This window comes from Mobula hypostoma, chromosome 6 (assembly GCF_963921235.1).
Source record: "Mobula hypostoma chromosome 6, sMobHyp1.1, whole genome shotgun sequence".
Taxonomy (NCBI): Eukaryota; Metazoa; Chordata; class Chondrichthyes; order Myliobatiformes; family Myliobatidae; genus Mobula; species Mobula hypostoma.
Genome location: NC_086102.1, coordinates 9,950,629 through 9,971,209, shown reverse-complemented (window position 1 = coordinate 9,971,209; position 20,581 = coordinate 9,950,629). Strand labels below are relative to the sequence as shown.

General features: G+C 43.3%; 1 protein-coding gene across 2 annotated transcripts in view; it reads left to right on the top strand.

The window, feature by feature from the left end:
• tmprss15 (transmembrane serine protease 15) overlaps positions 1-20,174 on the top strand; it is a 101,822-nt gene extending 81,648 nt beyond the window's left edge. For both annotated transcript variants that reach the window (XM_063050272.1, XM_063050273.1), the window contains exons 19-24: positions 767-813; positions 6,118-6,292; positions 9,424-9,605; positions 10,638-10,733; positions 14,960-15,099; positions 17,623-20,174. In XM_063050272.1, the coding sequence (XP_062906342.1) occupies positions 767-813; positions 6,118-6,292; positions 9,424-9,605; positions 10,638-10,733; positions 14,960-15,099; positions 17,623-17,778 (796 nt within the window). In that variant the 3' untranslated portion in view covers positions 17,779-20,174. The remainder of the gene's footprint in view (positions 1-766; positions 814-6,117; positions 6,293-9,423; positions 9,606-10,637; positions 10,734-14,959; positions 15,100-17,622) is intronic.
• Positions 20,175-20,581: the final 407 nt, after the last annotated feature.

Here is a 20,581-nt window from a genome sequence, read left to right as displayed (position 1 = left end):
ACCCAATTACCCACTCAGATGTACCAACTGTCCCCTAAACCCAGAACAACTCAGGGTATTATATAGGCATCACGGACAAGGCCAGCATTAACTACCCCTCTGTAATGGGCACTGAACTGAGTCACAGCAGAATCTGGTAAGGGTCCTTGTCCAACGATCATCACTTTCTCATGATGGAGAGGCTTGTGGGTTCCTGAGATCCCAAGAGTGATCCCATCTGCAGCTTAGGTCCTGGTAGGGTCACCCATGGCAGCATAGCCAAGTGGGAGGCTCCAGACAAAAGAGTAGTCCAACCAAAACCTCAGTGGTGGAGCTGGCAGAAGATGATGACACATCACAATGGCAGAGAAGGGCCCCCAGTTGTCTTGTATTCCATGCCACTGCACCCTGACCCCGATCTGTTAAGGACCATGTGGTGGCTGCCTCCCCACATTAAACAAAGTCGTGCATAGGCACTCTCCTTTAAGGAAATAACCCCTCAGGAGAATGTCATACTTGGTTTGAGTGATCACACTACTACCCCTGGTAAGATTCAACCACATTGCTCTGAAATTGCTCCAATTTTGCTTTATCTGACTAAGGATTATATTTCCCTGTCTAAAACAGCAGATGCGTTTACAAAGCTCAATTCAGTTGTTTTATGATCGCCGATATTGATTGTGGCTTTTTATTCCAAGTTAATTAATTGACTGAAGTTAAATTCCCCTTAGCTTGCACAGAATAAAAGTGACGATGCATTAAGTGATTAAGTCTCTTTATCTTCCAGTGAGAAGTGCCCGAATTATACTGTTTACCAGAAGTGCAATAGGAAACGTAAGTAAAACTGTCCCATTGAGAGATTCCAGTTCAGAGTGGGACTCATTCTTAAGGGTAATGATAATGTGGATGGCAATCTTCTGCTACAAAAAGATATTGGTGTGTTGGTGAACTGGGCTGAAGGATGGCAGATTAATCTAGACAAGGTTGAGGTGCATTATTGGCGTATTAAACAGGCTAAGACAATGGTAAGATAATAGGGAATACTGAAGAACTGAGAGTCCCTGGCATACAAGTTCGTAGATCCTTGAAGATGGCAATATAGATAGATAACATGAACACAAGAATTTTCTCAGATGCTGGAAATCCAGATCAACACAGACAAAGTATCGGAGGAACACATCAAGTCAGGCAGCCTCTATGGAGAGGAATAAAGAGTTGATGTTACGAGTCGAGTTCTGATGAAGGGTCTTGGCCCAAAATGTCAACTGTTTACTCCTCTCCATAAATGCTGCCTGATTTGCCGTGTTCTTCCAGCATTTTGTGTGTAGGTACAGTAAATAAGGTGGTTAGGGAGGCATTTGGGATACGGATCTTGATTAGTTGGATTTGGGAAGTTAAGCTGCAACTTCATAAAACCTTGGTCAGATTACAACTGGAATATTGTGTTCAATTCTGATATTGGAGGATGTGACAGCACTCCAGAGGGTGCAGAGGAGATACTGGCATGGAACAATTTAGTTACAAGGAAAGACCAGAGAAGTGGGACTGGCTCTCTCTGGAAGGTAGGAAATTTAACCATATAACCATATAACAATTACAGCACAGAAAGAGGCCATCTCGGCCCTTCTAGTCCGTGCCGAACTCTTACTCTCACCTAGTCCCACCGACCTGCACTTACCCCATAACCCTCCATTCCTTTCCTGTCCATATAGTTGTCCAATTTAACTTTAAATGACAACATCGAACCTGCCTCAACCACTTCTGCTGGAACCTCGTTCCACACAGCTACCACTCTCTGAGTAAAGAAGTTCCCCCTCATGTTACCCCTAAACTTTTGCCCTTTAACTCTCAACTCATGTCCTCTTGTTTGAATCTCCTCCACTCTCAATGGAAAAAGCCTATCCACATCAACTCTATCTATCCTTCTCATAATTTTAAATACCTCTATCAGGACCCCCCCCCACCTCAACCTTCTACGTTCCAAAGAATAAAGACCCAATTTGCTCAACCTTTCTCTTTAACTTAGGTGATGAAACCCAGGTAACATTCTAGTAAATCTTCTCTGTACTTTCTCTATTTTGTTGACATCTTTCCTATAATTCGGTGACCAAAACTGTACACAATACTCCAAATTTGGCCTCAACAATGCCTTGTACAATTTCAACATTATAATTTAGACAGGATAAGATTGAGGTATGGGAATTACATGAGGGTTCAACTGAGTGGCACAGGTTCATTGAGCCAGAAGGACCGGTTACTGTGCTGTATCTCTAAATAAATAAATTAATTTAATTTAATGATGGGAGCTATAGATAGTACAGACATCTGGATTGGAGGACACCTGTTTAGACTAAGGAGGAAAAGATTTAGAGGGGATATACAACATACAGCATAGAGCACTACAGTATAGTACAGGCCATTCAGCCCACAATGCTGTGCTGATCCATTTAACCTACTCTAAGATCAATCTAACTCTTCCCCCCCACATAGCCCTCCATTTCTCTGTCATCCATGTGCCTGTCTAAGAGTTTTTAAATGTCCCGTATTTATCTACCTCTACCACCATCTCTTGTAAGGTGTTCCATGCACCCACCACTCTCATTGTAAAGAAAAAACTATCTCTGACATCGCCCCTATACTTTCCTCCACTCACCTTAACCTTATGCCCCCAGGTGGTATATGTCTTTATATATGACTTTACCGCCCTGGGAAGAAGCCTCCGATTATGCACCTGATTTCTGCTTCTGATCGTCTTGTATATCTGAAAGGGACCTTCTTCACCCTGAGAGTGTTGAGTACCCTGAATGCAATACCTGAGAGAGTGGTTGAAGTTCTGTCACTGTCAGCATTTAAGAAGTGTCTCAAAAAAGTCTTGAATCTCTTAGGATTGGAAGGGTGCAAGCAAGGTGCTGGGGGATGGGATTAATACAGCCCTGTTGGTTGGCATGGACAAGCAGGGCTGAGTAGCCTGTTGCCATGCTATATATTTCCACGATTCTATGATTCTGAGAAGTTCTGGGGCTCTTATCTATGAAAAGATGTGCGGTGCTGGAGAGGGTCCAGAGAAGAGTTCAGGAGAATGATCCTGGGAATAAAAGGGTTAATGTATGAGGAGCATGTATGGGTCTTTACTCACTGGAGTTTAGAAAAATGAGGGGGGATCTCATTGAATCCTATCAAGTATTGAAAGGCCTATATAGAGTGCATGTGAAGAGGATGTTTCCTCTAGTGGGGAATTCTAGGACCAGAGGGCACAGCCTCATAGTAGATGGAAGTTCAGTTACTACAGAGAAGAGGAGAATTTTCTTTACCAGAGGATTGTGAATCTGTGCAATTCATTGCCATAGATGGCTCTGAAGGCCAAGTCAGTGGGTATATTGAAATTGGAGGCTGACAGGTTCTTGATTTGTGAGGGAGTCAGAGGTTACATGGTTGAGACCGGTAATAAATCAGCCATGATGGAATGGCAGAGCAGACTTGATTGGCCATGTGGAAGAGGTAAAGGGCTAAAGAAAAAGAAGGAATCTGATGGGCTTCAGCCTGTAGCTTTAGCCCTTCACCTCTTCCATCAATCACCTCCCATCTTCTCCCCTCCCCACCCTCTCACCTTCCCCCTCACCTTCCCCCTCACCTGGTCTCACCTCTCACCTGCCAGCTTGTACTTCAATCCTTGTCAGAGCTTTCTTGCTCTGGCTTCAGTCTCCTTCCTTTCCAGTCCTGATGAGGGGTATCAGCCCAAAACAGTGACTGTTCATCTGACGCCATATTCCACTGACCTCCTGAGTTCCTCTGGCATTTTGTGCATGTTGTCTTTGAATTTCCAGCGACTTCAGAATCCCAATGTGTTTAGCTAAAGATTACATCTATTTATCACCAAAAAAAAGCAACAGCTGCTGGAGGAGCTGAATGGATCGGGACATTTTTTTTTAAACCCAGATCATGGTATCATGACAGCAGTTACGACAGCAACAATTATGAGGCATTTTGTTTGGCCCATGAACAGGCAGAGAATACAAGAATACAGGCAGAAAATTGTACTTTTAATTAGTATCATGGTCGGCACAGCCATGATGGGCTGAAGGACCTGTTTCTGTACTGTTCTGTGACTTGGCCTCTACAGCTCCTCAGGGTATAACGTTCTGAAGGGTTACAACCCTATCAAGGGGCATTCTCGATAATGTATACCACTTTGGAAAATGTTGAGGGGGAATGGCCTCCCAGGGGAAGTGCAGCAACTGGGTCCCTGGCACTGAGTTTGGCTCTGTGACTCAGAAGGGAAGTGAGGGGAGAAGACGAGCACAGAAGTGATAGGGGACTTCACAGTTAGAAGAGCTGATAGAAAATTCTGTGATGCGGAAGAGACACTCAGATGGTATGTTGCCTCCCAGGTGCCAGGCTCAGGAATGTTTCAGATCGGGTCCACAGCATTCTAAAGGGGGAGTGTGAGCAGCCAGAAGTAATGGTACATATTGTATTGATATTAGAAAATAATTCCTCAGGATTTACCTTGTTAAATTTCTTCAGAATGTTATTTTGCTGGGAACATCTCTTGTGCTTTTCAGTTGAAGCCATAGGAAGAGTTATAAGAACATTGCCAGGACTTGAGGGCACACATTAAAGAGGGAGGTTGGACAGGCTGGCACTGTTTTTCTTGGAGAATAGGATCCTGAGGGGTGACCTAATAGGTGTATAAAATCATGAGGGGCACAGATAGGATGAATGTACACAGTCTTTTTCTCAGGGAAAGAGAATCAAAAACCAGAAAACATAAGTTTAAGGTGAGAAGATAAAGATTTAAAAGGGCTCGAGGGGCAACTTCTTCATATAGATGATTGTAGGGAGATGGAACAAGCTGCCAGTGGAAATGGTTGAGCTAGGTACGTACAATAACAATAGTCAAAAGTCACTTGTTCAAAGTTCAAAGTATTATCAAAGTACATATCTGTCACCATATTTTTAATTTATTTAAGGCATCTGTTAGTTCTGCGAGACCATGGATCTGCGCCTGGAAAGTCTTCACTCTCCAGGGCGCAGGCCTGGGCAAGGTTGTATGGAAGACCGGAGACCCTTCTCCATGACACCAATGTTGTCCAAGGGAAGAGCAAGGGCCGATACAGCTTGGCACCAGTGTCATCGCAGAGCACTGTGTGGTTAAGTGCCTTGCTCAAGGACACAACATGCTGCCGCGGCTGGGGCTCGAACTCACGACCTTCAGATCGCTAGTGGAATGCCTTAATCACTTGGTCACGTGCCCACAGTCACCATATACAACCTTGAGATTCATTTTCTTGTGGGCATACTCAACTAGTCTATAGAATAGTGACTATAACAGGATCAATGAACAACCACCAAACCAGGGCTTTCAGCCAGAGTGCAGAAGACGACAAACTGTGCAAATGCAAAAAGATGAAATAATAATATCAATAAATAAGCAATAAATATTGAGAACATGAGGTGAAGAGTCCTTGAAAGTGAGTCCATAGTTTAGGGGAACATTTCAATGATGGGGCAAGTGAAGTTGAGTGAGGTTATCCCCTAATGATTGAAGGGCAATAACTGTTCCTGAACATGGTGGTGTGGGTCCTAAGGCCCCTGTATCTTCTTCCTGATATCAGCAGTGAGAAGAGAGCATATCCTGGCTGGTGGGGGTCCCTGAATATGAATACTGCTTTCCTGTGACAATGCTTCCTATAGATGTTCTCAATGGCTGGGAGGGCTTTACCCCGATAGACTGGGTCGTACCCACTACTTCTTATATAGGAAATGGTTAGAGGGAAATGGACCAAGCACAGGCTGATGGGACTAGGTTAGAAGGGTAACTTGGTTAGCAATTCTTCAACCAGACAGTTGTGAGTCTGTTGTATTTGTTGCCATGAAGGTTTGTCACTGAATGTACTTAAGGTAAAGATTAATTGTTTTTTGATTGATAAGGGGATTAAGGGTTATAGAGAGAAAGCTGGAGAATAGGGTTAAAAAAAATCAGCCATGATTGTGTGGTGCAGCCCTCACGATGGACTGAATGGCCAAATTCTGCACCTGAGCTGTACATTATGTTCTGGGATCTTTGGCATAGATAGGTTGGGCTGAAGTTCGTGTTTCTATGCTGTAATACACAATTCTGTAATTTTTCCCCCTCAGCTTGTGGGAGGGTGCTGGTGCCACAGGCGAATGCTGAGAGGATCGTCGGTGGTAAGGACGCGAAAGAAGGCTCTTGGCCATGGATTGTGTCCCTTCAGTTTAACAGTAGACACGTGTGTGGAGCCACTCTGGTCAGCAGGCAGTGGATTGTTTCTGCAGCCCACTGTGTATATGGGTAAGACATCCCTTCCTTCAGGGTTGTTGTAATCAATCGGCCAACTCCATGAGAGAGTCCTTGAAATGGCTGATGCACATTATCAGTGAGAAAGGATCGCAGAGAAACCCAGACCTCATACAGAAACTCAAACACTAGCGTATGAAGCAAGAACAAGGATGCCACCCCAAAAGAGTGAGTTGGTTTATTATTGTCACCCGTACTGAGGTACAGTGAAAAACTGTTTTGTGTGCTATCCATACAGATCATATAATATTCTCTCTTCACCCCCTCCTGTCAAACCAGTTGGATAAGACCCAAGTGCAGAGAGAGACAAAGACACTGAAATGGGTTGACATTTCATTGACTTTAATGAGACCTGTTGCAGAATTGAAAGGAAAAGAAAGAAACAATAAACACTAGGCCATTAACTACAACCCTCAAACTGAAAGTTAACACCAACACTCTGGCTGGAAGTAATAACTAAATACTAAATGAATAACGTTCCTTTACATCATCAGTCGAAATGGTCAACTTCTTTTCCGGACAAGAATGAGGGTAAGCAGGAAGCATAAATGTTGCTGTGCTTTTGGACAAGTCTCAAAGATAAAGGAGTTAAACACCACCATAATGAAACAGTAATCAGCTAGAACCTACATACTTACGAGAGCGATTGTCAAACCTGTCACGCAGCTCATCTGCTCTGGCACCTGGACCCTGCAGCAGCATCCATAGTTGTGACATCTTCAGGAGATATAAAATCATGAAAACATGTACAACCAGGTAAAGGGCAGCTTCTACCCCACTGTTATTAAAATATATAATGGTCTCCTAGTACAATGAGATGGAGTTTCGATTTCACAATCATTATGATCTTATATCTTATTGCCAAGCTAAACTGAATTTTCTCTGTAACTGTTTCACCTTGTACCTCCTCAATACACTGCGTAATGAATTGATCTGTCCAGACAATATGTAAGACAAGGCTTTCACAGACAAAAATAAACCTATTTACCAACTTACTATCAATGCACTGAGTTAGTACACAGGAAAGCAGGATACAGGAAACTGGGTGACAATCAGAAAGGGGATAGGGGTTAAGGAGCCAGTGCAGAGTACCCCTGTGGCCATCTCCCTGAACAACAGGTATATCACTTTGGATACATTGTGGGAGATGATCTAACAGGGGAAAGTCACAGTGGTCAGGTTTCTGGCACTGAGTCTGGTTCTATGGCTCAGAAGGGAAATAGGGAAAAAGAGGCACACAGTGGTGATAGGGGATTCGTTAGTTAGGGGAATGAACAGAATGTTCTGTCGGTGAGTTTGAAATTCCCGGATGGTATGTTGTTTCCCAGGTGCCAGGGTCCAGGAAATCTCAAATTGAGTCCTCAGAATTCTTAAGTGGGAGGGTGAACCAGCTGAAGTTGTGCTCCATGTAGCTACCAATGACATGGGTAGGATGAGTGACGAGGCTCTGTGTAGGGAGTTCAGGTGCTAAGTTAAAGATCGACTTCCAGGGTTGTGATCTCAGGAATGTTACCTGTGCCAGATGTTAAAGAGGCCAGAATTAGGAAGGTTATATAGTTTGATATGTGGCTAAGGGGTTGGTGTAGGAGAGAGGGAATAATATTTTTGGATCATTGGACTCTCCCTTCCAGGGAAGGTGGGACAGAAGGGGTGGTTTGCAGCTGAATTAGAAGAGACGAATAATCTAGCAGGAAGGTTTGTTAATGTTCAGTAGGTTCAATAGGTACATTCAGTGTCAGAGAATGTATACAATATACATCTTTTTCTCCGTTGCATGGTGGGGTGTAAACTAGAGTTGCAGGGGGATGGGAACCGGACTGACAGAACAGTTCATGGAGAGATTGTGGAGGAAGATGTTGGTAAGACCTCAGATAAAGTTAGGAATCATAAGATTGAGCATGCTGAGACTACTGTCTAGAGCTGCATATATTTCAATGGAAGAAGTATCATAGAAACTGTGGATGGTAGTGCTGAAGATGAAGTAGTTGGTTTGAACTGAGCCAATGTGTAGTGAGGAGAGGATGTTGAGAGGGCAGTCAACCGGATGCAATGTAAAAGGTGGACAAAATCAAAAAGGGTGAATACAGGACTGAAGCTTTTATATCTGAATGCGCACAGTATGCAGAATAAGGTAGATGAACTTGTAGCATAGTTAGAGATTGGCAGATATGATGTTGTAGGCATCACTGAATCGTGGCTAAAAGAAGATTATAGCTGGGAGCTTAATGTCCAAGGATACACATTATATCAAAAGGACAGGCAGGAAGGCAGAGGGAGTGGTGTTGCTCTGTTGGTAAAAAATGAAACGAAATCATTAGAAAGAGGTGACATAGGAATGGAAGGTGTTGAATCATTGTGGATAGAGCTAAGGAACTGCAAGGGTAAAAAGACCCTAATGGAAGTTGTATACAGACCCCTGAACAGTAGTACCGATGTGGCCTACAAATTACAAAGGGAGATAGAAAATGCATGCCAAAAGAGCAATGTTACAAGAGTCATGGAGGACTTAAATATGCATGTAGATTGGGAAAATCAGATTGATGCTGAAGAGGAGTAATTTCTAGTGTGCCTATGAGAGAGATTTCTAGAGCAGCTGAGATTAGTAGGGGAATCAGATATTCTGGATTGGTTGTTGTGCAATGAATGAGAATTGATCAGAGAGCTTAAAGTAAAAGATCTGTTAGGAGCAAGTGATCATAATATGATTGCATTCTCCCTGAAATTTGAGATGGAGAAGCTGAAGTCAGATGTATCAGTATTACAGTGGAGTAAAGGCAGAAGAGACAGAGTTGGCCAGAATTGATTGGAAATAAACATTGGAAGGGATGACAGCAAAGTAACAATGGCTGGAATTTCTAGAAACAATTCAAAAGGCACAGGATATATACATTCTAAAGAGGAAGAAATATTCTAAAGGAAAGATGACACAACCATGGCTAGCAAGAGAAGTGAAAGCCAAGATAAAAGCCAAAGAGAGGGCATATAATAGACCAAAAATGAGAATCTGATGTACTGGGAAGCTTTCAAAAAACTTAATTTTTTTACCATCCGTGCTATCCCGAGTCCCATCACTGCGGTGTTGACTGGAATAGATAGCTGACTCGAAGTTTCTTACTGCTTTTCAGGAGGAACCTCATGCCCTCATGGTGGAAGGCAGTGTTGGGTCTCCACAACCAAATGAATCTCACATACCCCCAGACCCGGGTCCAACTGATCGATCATATCCTGATAAACTCTCATTACAATAAAAGGACTAAGGACAGTGATATTGCCTTGATGCACTTGGAATCCCCTGTAAACTACACAGGTAAAGTCCTGCATTCAGACCTCTGTAAGAGCTGCAGGCAGGGACTGAGGGAGCTATTTGGATGCGCAATAGTGGTTAGCATAACGCGATAACGGCACTGGTGGTCCAGGTTCAGTGCCTCTGTTGTCCGTAAGGAGTTCGTAAGTTCTCTCCGTGACCGTGTGGGTTTCCTCTGGATGCTCCAGTTTCCTCCCACATTCCAAAGACATACGGTTTGGGCTTATTTAGTTGTAGACCTGAAGCGTGGCAACACTTGCGAGCTGGCCCCAGCATATTTCAGACTGAGTAACTGAGTTGGTTGTCAATGCAAATAAAACCGTAAGATCACGAGACGTAGGAGCAGAATTAAGCCCATGGAGTCGGCTCCACCATTTCATCATGGCTGATCCATTTCCCTCTCAACCCCATTATCCCGCCTTCTCCTCATAACTTTTCGTGCCCTGGCTATTCAAGAACCTATTAACCTCTACCTTAACCTGACCCCCACAGCTGCCTGTGGTAACAAATTCCATAGATTCAGCCCCATCTAGCTAAAGAAATTTCTCGTCATCTCTGTTCCAAATGGACGTCCCTCTATTTTGAGGCTGTGCCTTCTAATCCTAGACTTTCATAAAATAGAAGCATTGTCTTCACATCCATTCTATCTAGGCCTTTCAACATTTGATAGGTTTCAATGAGATTCCCCCTCATTCTTCTAAATTTCAGTGATTACAGGCCCAAAGCCATCAATGACAGTTCATATGATAACCCTTTCATTCCTGGAAAATGATACCTGTCACTATATGTTTTGATGTACATAAAACTAATCTTTACAAAAATATTAAAAAAGAAACTCTTGGAAACAGTGGAGAGAGTAAAAGAGTTAATGTTTTAATTCTAGTTAAGTCGAAGATGTCCAAGACTTGAGGCCAGCTTTGGTAGCAGATGAGGAAACTAACTCCTCACCTGTACTCCAGTAGGTACTGCAAGCCTGTAACCCTTCAGTTGCAACAGCAGAGGCTGTGATTGCTAACAAGACTTTTTTTTTTCCAGAGTACATCCAACCGGCTTGCCTCCCAGACAGGAAGCAACATTTCTCCCCGGGAATGGTGTGTTCCATCGCTGGCTGGGGTGCAGTGAATCAAGGTGGTAAGTACATAGAGCGAGTAACCCAAGGCAAGAGAGGCTGTGCCCTAGAGATCAGGCAGGGATCTCTGATGAAGTGTAACAATCAGTCTGCTGGTGGAACTCTTCAGATCCTGTGGGAGGAAAGGAATTGTCAAGTTCAAGTTTAATTGTCACTCAGCCATACTAATAAATACAGCCAAATGAAACAGCATTCCTCTGGTGAAAAACACAGTACCAACAGTCACACACAACTCACAGCACCTAGAGTGTATGTAGTTATGACTGCATAAAAATATACAGTTACAAAAATATTAAAAGATATAATAATGTAGCCCAAGTCTGTGAGTGGCATGGCCCGTAGATTGATGGTGCACGGATGTTGTCCTGGAGCCAGGTTTCTGTAAGAGCAAGCACGCAGCAGTTTCTCATCTTGTGCAAGCGCAGCCACAGATGAATACCATCCAGCTTACTCCCACGAGCAAACACTATCAGCATTTCAGTAAAGACCTTGCATCAGAAAAGATTGGTACTAGAGTAACGAATAGATCAAGCAATATATCAGGAAGTTATTAAAGTGGTTAAATAATTTTATTTACCCTGTAAAGCATCTTGGTCATTGTTTCATATATTTATTACAAATAGGTATCTCTATGTAATGCCCCATTTAAGATTTTTGCAGCTCTGCTGTAGATATTTCATCTTAACAGTTTTCTGTAAAAGCAGTGTGTCCTGCTGTTAGAATGTTTTGGTTTCAGTTGAAGATAAGAAGCCCTGTTGTTCAACTTAAGAATGTTGTGCCAGCCAATCAGCATGGTGGGATGGGAGAAGGTTCTAGAGAGAGCTGGGTGGAGAGAAACTTGTGATAGACAGTAGTCCGGTTTGCCTTTTTTGGTGGAGCTGCAGAGCAGTACACAAGGGAAGATTCCACAGAATGCTTTTGGAAAGAGTGCTTTGAGTAGATGAAGACTCCAAGGAGGATAGCACTGTACTCCTGAGTGAGAGCCAGGTTGTTTGAGATGGACTTTGAGAGAAGTTTGATTTGTGGTGTGTACTTTCACACTGACCGGGGCTCCAGTGCATGAGTAAGGGATACACCCCCGAATTCTCCAGTTTGAGATCCAACGTTATGTGTACATTGGACTGATTTAACTGTAATAGGCCCTTTTCTTTTCTTTGTCCCATTAATTGTTTGATAAAGTTGAAATTGGTAAATATACTTTCTTTATAACTTTATGCAGGATACGATCTATTACTTCTTGCCGACCAGTATTTGTGTATGGGCAGTATTAACAGCATTCCCTCAAATCAAAGTTCTCTTAATCAGAACTTCATGACATTCCTATTGGTTCAATCCCAGATCATACTGATTCAGAAGTATATTGCTTATGTGACACCGCTGAGTCACACTGTTACAGCTCAAGACATTCCATATTTCAGAGTTCAATTTTGGTGCAATCTGTAATGAGTCTCTTTGTCCTTCCCATGGAAATCATGGGCTTTCCCCAGGTGCTCCGGTTTCCTCTCATGGTCCAAGGAAGTATGGAGTAGGTTGATTGGTCACTGTAAATTGTCCCATGATTAGGACTGTCATATATTGAAAGATTGGAGTGACTGGGCTTGTATAGATTGGAATTTAGAAGGATGAGAGGGGATCTGATTGAAACGTATAAGATTATTAAGGGATTGGACACGCTAGAGGCAGGAAGCATGTTCCCGATGTTGGGGGAGTCCAGAACCACAGGCCACAGTTTAAGAATAAGGGGTAGACCATTTAGAACGGAGTTGAGGAAAAACTTTTTCACACAGAGGGTTGTGGATCTGTGGAATGCTCTGCCTCAGAAGGCAGTGGAGGCCAATTCTCTGGATTCTTTCAAGAAAGAGTTAGACAGAGCTCTTAAAGATAGTGGAGTCAAGGGATATGGGGAGAAGGCAGGAAAAGGGTACTGATTGTGGATGATTAGCCATGATCACAGTGAATGGTGGTGCTGGCTCGAAGGGCTGAATGGCCTACTCCTGCACCTATTATCTATTGTCTATTGAGAGGTTTGATCAGGTTTGTCAAAGGTTGCTAGAGCAGTGTGGCTCGAAGAGCTGAAAGGGTCTACTCCATGCTGTATCTCTAATAAATGAATTAAAGTACATCATTCACTAATGGCACAGCAGTGGGTGGCGTCATTGACAATGATGCTGAGACAGCATACAGAGAGGAGGTGGAACGGCTGCTGGAAAGGTGTGAGCACAACTTGAGTTGCAATGTGTGCAGGCTGACCACTCCTCCCTGCACATACATGGCTTCTCTGTGGAGAGAGTTAGGAGCACCAAGTTTATGGGAGTGCACCTAATGGACGATCTCACCGAGTCTCTCAACGCCACCTCCCATTCTAACTAATTTTTACAGGAGCACCGTTGAGTATCCTGACCAGCTGTATCACTGTCTGGTATGCAAGATATTTGACCACAAGTCCCCACAAAGGATTGCAAGGACAGATGGTAGGATCATCGGGGTCTCTCTTCCACCCATCAAAGATACTTACAGTATCAGGACCACTGTACACGCAGGGCCTTTAACATTGTCAATGATCCCTCCCATCTGCCCAACAATCCCTTTGACCCCTATCATCGCATAGGCTGCACTGTAGCATTAGAACAGGAATTGATAGGATGGGAAGCAGCTTCTTCCCCGATGCTGTGAGACAACTGATCTCCCTGCCACCACCGGGTTTCATCATGTGTGAGGCACCAGAAGCATTGTACTTTTTACGTGTATCATGTATGCATCTTATTACTTGTTAATTTATTCATGGTAATGTAACTTTATGTGCTATGTCTGTGAGTTATATGTACTGTGTTGTGCACCTTGGTCCCAGGAGATCATTGTTTTGTTTGGTGGTATATATGTGCACGGTTGAATGGCAATAAACTGAACTTGAACTTCACCCCATTGAATTTCAACTGCTCTCATTCACAATGTTGTTGACAGACAATAGGCCACAAAAATTAAGCCAGCATTGAGAGACCTCTTGTGAAGAGGACGACAAGAAAATGAAATTTGCAAACTATTACCAAAATAACATTCAAACCAGACCCCAGAAAAGACAATTGATCAGTTGCTTGCGTTAGCAGAAGACTTTTGGGGTATACACTCATCAGCCATTTTATTAGGTTAACCTGTACCACTGTTCATGAATGTAAATATCTAGTTGGCCAATCATGTGGCAGCAACTCAATGCAGAAAAGCATACAGACAGGGTCAAGAGGTTAAGACCATACATCACAGTGGGAGACTAATGTGGTCTAAAGCCTGATTATACTTGTGCTTACGGGCTATGCCGTAGCCCTGATTTATACTTCTGTGTAGTCCTACTCCACAGCGAGCACGCGTAGCTGTGTCTGCGTTGCTCTGCAATTCACTGCCAAAATGCTAGTTGGCGGTGGGGTTTCTATGCCACTGTGTTGAGTTTCTTTGTGAGAGACGTGGATGAGGAAATGCATTTCAAATATTTTCAGATGTCAGCAGGTAGATTTGGCGATTTGGTTCATCGTCTCCAACCATTTATTTTGCATCAGTGTACAGTCATGGCGGAGAAAAGCAACCGGAAATGCGTAGGAGGAAATGCGATGCTACCAAGCAGACCAATCACAGTTGTTGCAGTCTGCGTGTGAGTTATTTTTTTGGGGAGGTGCACGTTACTCCACGGCGTAGGGTACGCAATACCTATGGCGTACATTTGACACAGAAGTATAAATCAGGCTTAAGTGAAATGATTGCTGGCGTCAGACAGGGTGGTTTGTGTATCTCAAAGACTGCAGATCTCCTGGGTTTTTCACTCACAATAGTCTCTAGACTTTACAGAAAATTGTGTGAGAAACAGAACATCCAGTGAGCAGCAGCTGTCTTGTTAATGAAGGAAGTCAGAGCAGACTGGTTCGGGTTGACAGGAAGGTGACCATAACTGAAATAACCACACATTACAATAGTGGTGTGCAGAAGAATCCCTCTGAATGCACAACATGTCGAACCTTGAAGTAGGTGGGCAACAACAGCAGAAGACCATGAACATAAACTCAGTGGCTACTTTATTGGGTAACTAAGTGTAAATACCAAACAGGAGAGTGTGGTTAAACAGATGAATGGCTAGAAACACTTAAAGACCAATATGGCCTATTCTTGATCATTTCATGATTCTGTGCATGCTTGAATTTCTTTCCTTTCTTAACCATATGTATTTAATTGGTCTTTCCATCAGGTCCAGCTTCACTTGTCCTTCAGGAGGCAGAGGTTCCTCTCGTAACCAATGAAAAGTGCCAGGAAAATTTGATGCAGTATAACATTACACATAACATGATGTGTGCTGGTTATTCTAAAGGAGGTATAGACACCTGCCAGGTAAATGTGCTCAACATCAGCCACTGGTGAGAAAGTAGACCCAAGAGGACAGGAGCAGGTGCAGGCAAGGAGTAAGTAGGAAACTGAGGAAGTATGGACCATGCGCAAGCAGATGGGGCTAATTAGATTGGCTGATCAATGCAGGCCTCAACTCTTTTTCTGTACTCATTCCTTGAGAGACATTCTTTTTGCCACTGGTGAAGGTTTTGAAGAAAGGGGGGAAATCACATTGAAACCTACCAAATGTTGAAAGGCCTAGATAGAGTAGATGTAGAGAGAGCATGTTTCCAGTAGTGGGCAAGTCTAGGACCAGAGAGCACAGACTCAGAATGCAAAGATGTCCCTTTAGAACAGAGAGGAGAAGGAATTCCTTTAGATAAAAGGAGGTGAATCTGTGGAACTTATTGCCACAGACAGCTGTGGAGGCCAAATTACTGGGCAAATTTAAAGCAGAGATTGACTGGAATTTGATTCATCAGGGTGTCAAAACATTACAGGAAGAAGGCAGGCGAACGAGATCGACAGGGAAATAAATCAGCCATGATCAAATGACAGAACAGACACAATGAGCCAAATGGCCTTATTCGACTCCTTTGTCGTATGGCCTTAATACTGAAGAATTGTCACCCTAGATAATCTCTGCAAAGTGTGTCCATAATCATGTTCTGCTATGTTGAACATGATACTATGTACACAATAGTCTACTATGCTGAGTTTTTAAAAGGATTCCAAATCTGAATGCCAAAAAAATGTTTTTCAAGTCCCAAGCAAAAGAGATTCTGCAGATGTTGGAAATCCAGAGTAACACACACAAAATGGTGGAGGAACTCAGCAGAACAGTCAGCATCTGTAGAAAGGAATAAACAGTCATCATTTTAGGCTGAGACTTTTATTTTCAAATCCCATTTCTGCAACTCCTCCAACTCAGCACAGTCACAGTAATTTGCTTCTGTGGCAACAAATTTGGCATCCTTTCTGGGTGTGCCTCAGATAATGTTGACATTTCAGGCCAGGACCCTTCATCTGAACTGGAAAGAAAGGGGGAGGAAGCCAGGATAAGAAGGTAGAGGAAGGGGAAGGAGTACAAGCTGGCAGTTGACAAGTGAAGTCGGGTGAGGGGGAAGGTAGGAAGCCAGGGGAGAGGGATGAAATGAAAAGCTGGGAGGTGATAGGTGGAAGAGGTAAAGGGCTGAAGAAGAAGGAATGTTAAAGGAGAGGAGACTGGACCATGGGAGAAAGGAAAGGCGAAGGGGCACTGGAGGAGGGTGATAGGCAGGTGAGGAGAAGACAAGAAGAAAGAGGGGAGCCAGAACAGGAATGAAAAAATACAAAAAGGCAAGGGAGGAGAAATGACTGGAAATGAGAAAAAACAATGTTCATGCTGTCAGGTGGGAGGCTACACAAACAGAATATGAGGTGTTGCTCCTCCAACCTGTCAGTGGCCTCATCATAGCAGCAGAGGAGGCCGTATACCAACATGTCAGAGTGGGAATGGGAAGAGAATTAAAATAGGTGGCCACCAGGAAATCCTGCCAGTTGCGGCAGATGGAGGGAAGGTGCGGGCTTGGCTATGTTTAAGAGGCATTTAGGCTGGCACTTAAATTGAGAGGCATTAAACGATATGGTCCTAATGTAGGCAAGCGTGATTAGTGTGGGGACCCTGTGACCAAGTGCAGATAAATGGGACAAGTGTAGATAAGTGAGATGGTCAGACTGGATGTGCTGAACTGAATGGCCTGTTTCTGTGTTGTCCAACTCTGAGTCCATTAGATTCAGTTCAGGCCATTCCACTGTAGGAAGGGTGTCGAGGCTTTGAAGCGGGTGCAGAAGAGGTTTACCAGGACGTTGCTTGGATTAGAGGGCATGTGCTACGATGAGAAGTGGGACAAACTTGGGTTGTTTTCTCTAGAGCAGTGAAGGCTGAGGGGAGATCTGATAGAGATTTATAAGATTATCAGAGGGAGTAGACAGGGCGTATCTTTTTTACCCAGGTTTGACATGTCTAAACCAGAGGGCATGCATTTCAGGTGAGGGGGGTAATTTCAAAGGAGATGTGAGGGTCACAGAGAACGGTGGGATGTGCTAATTAGGATGGCAGTAGAGCCAGATACATTCGGGACTTTTAAGAGATGTTTAGATAGGCACATGAATGTGAGGAAAATGGAAAGATATGGACATTGTGTTGACAGAAGAGATTAGTTTAGTTGGCCATTTGATTACTAATTTAATTTGGCACGACATTGTGCGTTGAAGGGCCTGTTCCCCTCTGTACTATGACTGTGGATAAGCATACAAAGTGACATGAAAACAGCATAGTAATGCAAGAAATTCCTTTTATTGGGGCATCGTCCCATCATTTACAAAACTGGTCAACCATCACTGTTCTTATCAATTAATAAATTTACTGTTTGTCAGTGTAACAACAGTGACATATCAAAACTAACTTGCTGTATGCAAAGCAGTTGAGGTTCAGGCTGAGAGACTTGGCAAGGCTCTATATAAATACAAGTCTTTTTCATTTAGGGAGATTCTGGAGGACCCCTCATCTGTAAACAAGCCAATCAGTGGTTTCTGGCTGGAGTGACGTCATTTGGGCATGGATGTGGGCTGCCCGAGAGCCCAGGGGTCTACGCCCGAGTCACGGAATTCGTTGACTGGATACAGGAGTTCCTTATTTAAGCCCACCTCTGAATACTGGGGAGAAAGTTTGGAGCTTGCCTCAATGCTGAATCATTTTAATTTTCATTGGTGAATGTACTTGCACCACCCCTTTGAACCATTAACTTGAAGCTGTTACTTGGAAACGCATCGAATTTTACAGGAATGTACTAAATGCTGAAAGTGGGCCTTAGCACAGTTGGACAAACAGTAATTAATTCAAAGGGTATTTCTTTCTTTTCAAACTGTTTCATGCTGAATTGATAAATTATAAACTCAGTGACCAGTCCATTCGTTAGCTCCTATATCTAAGAGGGTGGCCACTCAGTGTATGTTCATGGTCTTCTGCTACCATGGCTCATTCACTTTGGCTTGTTGTGCCTTACAGGATGCTCTTTTGTGAACAACTGTTGTAACATGTGGTTATTTGAGTTACTGTCACTTTGCTATCAGCTCAAATCAGTCTGGCCATTCTCCTCGACCTCTCTGATTAACATGGGATTTCCACTCACAGAACTGCAGCTCACTGGATTTTTTTTTGTTTCTCGCATGATTCTCTGTAAAAACAACTGTTGCTCATGAAAATCCCAGGAGATTGGCAAGTTTCTGAGATACTCAAACCACCCCATCTGGTGCCAATAATCATTCTGATGTTTGGTCTGAACAACAACTGAACCTCTTGACCATGTCTGCATGCTTTTATGCATCGAATTACAGCCACGTGATTGACTGAGTAGATATTTGCATTAAGAAACTGGTGTACAGGTGTACCTAATAAAATGGTGTGGACACTGAGTGACATCTGCGTCCAATTAATTTAGAAGCTATGTCCTTGCAAATTCCTGTGTAACCCAACATGTAGAAAGCAAAATAATAAACTGCTGGAAGAAATCAATAGGTCAAGCATCAGGGGTGTGATGGGGGCAGATATGATAGGCACATAAATGTTCAGAGAATAGAGGGAAATGGACAATGAGTAGGAAGAAGGAATAAAGTATGATTAGCTTAAAAATTAGCTTGATACAATATCGTGGGTTGTAGGGCTAGTTCAAGAGCAGTCCTATTCTATGTTCTATCCGTGGAGGTTGGTCAAGGCTTCAGGCCGAGTCCCTGAATCAAGATGAAGAGAAGATAGTCAATATAAAGAGATGAAGGGAAAAGCTGAGGCAAGGGTGGTAGGTGAGACAAGAAGGTTGAGACAGAGACTGGTAGGTCATAATTAGAAACATAAGGAGAAGAAAATAAGCAGAATGGAAAGGTGTGAGCAGACTATAGAATTCTTTACTGATTCTACAGGATGTAACTACTACCCCAACATTTTGTGGTGCTCCAACACACTTCTGTAACTATTGCTTGGCTCCATTCCTACTCTGATTACTGGTCAGATTATCTCCATCTGGATTCTTGGAAGAACCTACCCCCCTCCCATGCTGTTCCATGAGGCCACCTCTCAGATGTGCACTGATAAGACCTGGATGGTCCATCTACTGCCTCTGGACAAGGAAACTACTCATTCAACCGATGAACCCCAATGAAATCAAGAAGACCAGTGCCAATGTTGGGTGGTCCACACCCTTCCCAAGAACACTTTTCCAATCCAAGGCCACCACTCAGACAATAAGAAAAAAGAAAGAAGAAAGTCTACAACATCAAAAGCAACTAACACAAAATGCTAGAGACACTCAACAGGTCAGGCAGCATCTATGGATATGAATAGATAGTTGTGGTTTCGGGCCGAGACCCTTCTCAGAATGCCCACAACTACTCCGCTTCAGTTCATCCCAGGTCCCAGTTCTCTCCATGTGTAGACATGCTCCCTCTATGTCAGCCTCGCTCTATTTGCTTGTGACACCGTCTTCAACACCTACCTGTTCCAATGCTCCTCTATCCTCCTCCACCCCCCACTACCACTGTGCTGCACTCAATGCCAATTCTGCTTCCTAAACCACCAAGACTTCACAGTTAAAACTACTCCTTTCATAATTACCCGACTGCTTGTCCTCGCTCCCCTTCCCTATCTCCATAATCGTCTCCAGTCTCACCACCTCAAATCTCCATATCATTGCTCCAATTCTTCTCTTCCTCCAGTTTTCCTAAAATAATTCCCAATCCAACAAAACCCAGTACCACCCTTAACCTTTTCATCACACTCCTTATACTTTTAAAACCCTTCACAGAACTTTGTTTAAAATTCTCTCATTAACATCTCTTTTAATTTTAATTTTTTAGAGATCCAGCACAGTAATGGACCCTTCCATCCCAATGAGATTACACCCAATTATACTCTGTGACTAAATAACCTTCTAACCCGTTCATCTTTGGAATGTGGGAGGAACCCGGACCATCCGGAGGAAACCCACACTGTCATGGGGAGAACAGACAGCAGCGGGAATTGAACCACAATAGCATTACGCTAACTGGTATACTGCTACGCCGCCCCATCGCTACCTTGTCCTATCTCAAGGTACACAGAAACCTCAGGAACAATTACTGATCAGTTAAGTCATGCTCAGTCCTAAGGGAATGCAAGAAGGCTACTTAACTAATTTAGATGATTGATCACCACAGCTTTGCCTGAGACTGCAACAGAGCTGCCTATGCCTGGGATCAGATCACTCAGTGGGATTAGGTGAGTAATTGGTTAAGAACTTCCGGAGACCTGTCAAGCCCTTAACCACAGCCCACATCATCTTGTCCACTGCTCCTCCCAAGGAGACTGACAAGGCAAACAAGTCATTTTATTTTTGTCCTTTTTTTTCCAATTACCATAAGGGGAAATCTGTCACAAGAAAGGAATGACAAATAGAGTAAAATTAAAGCACCC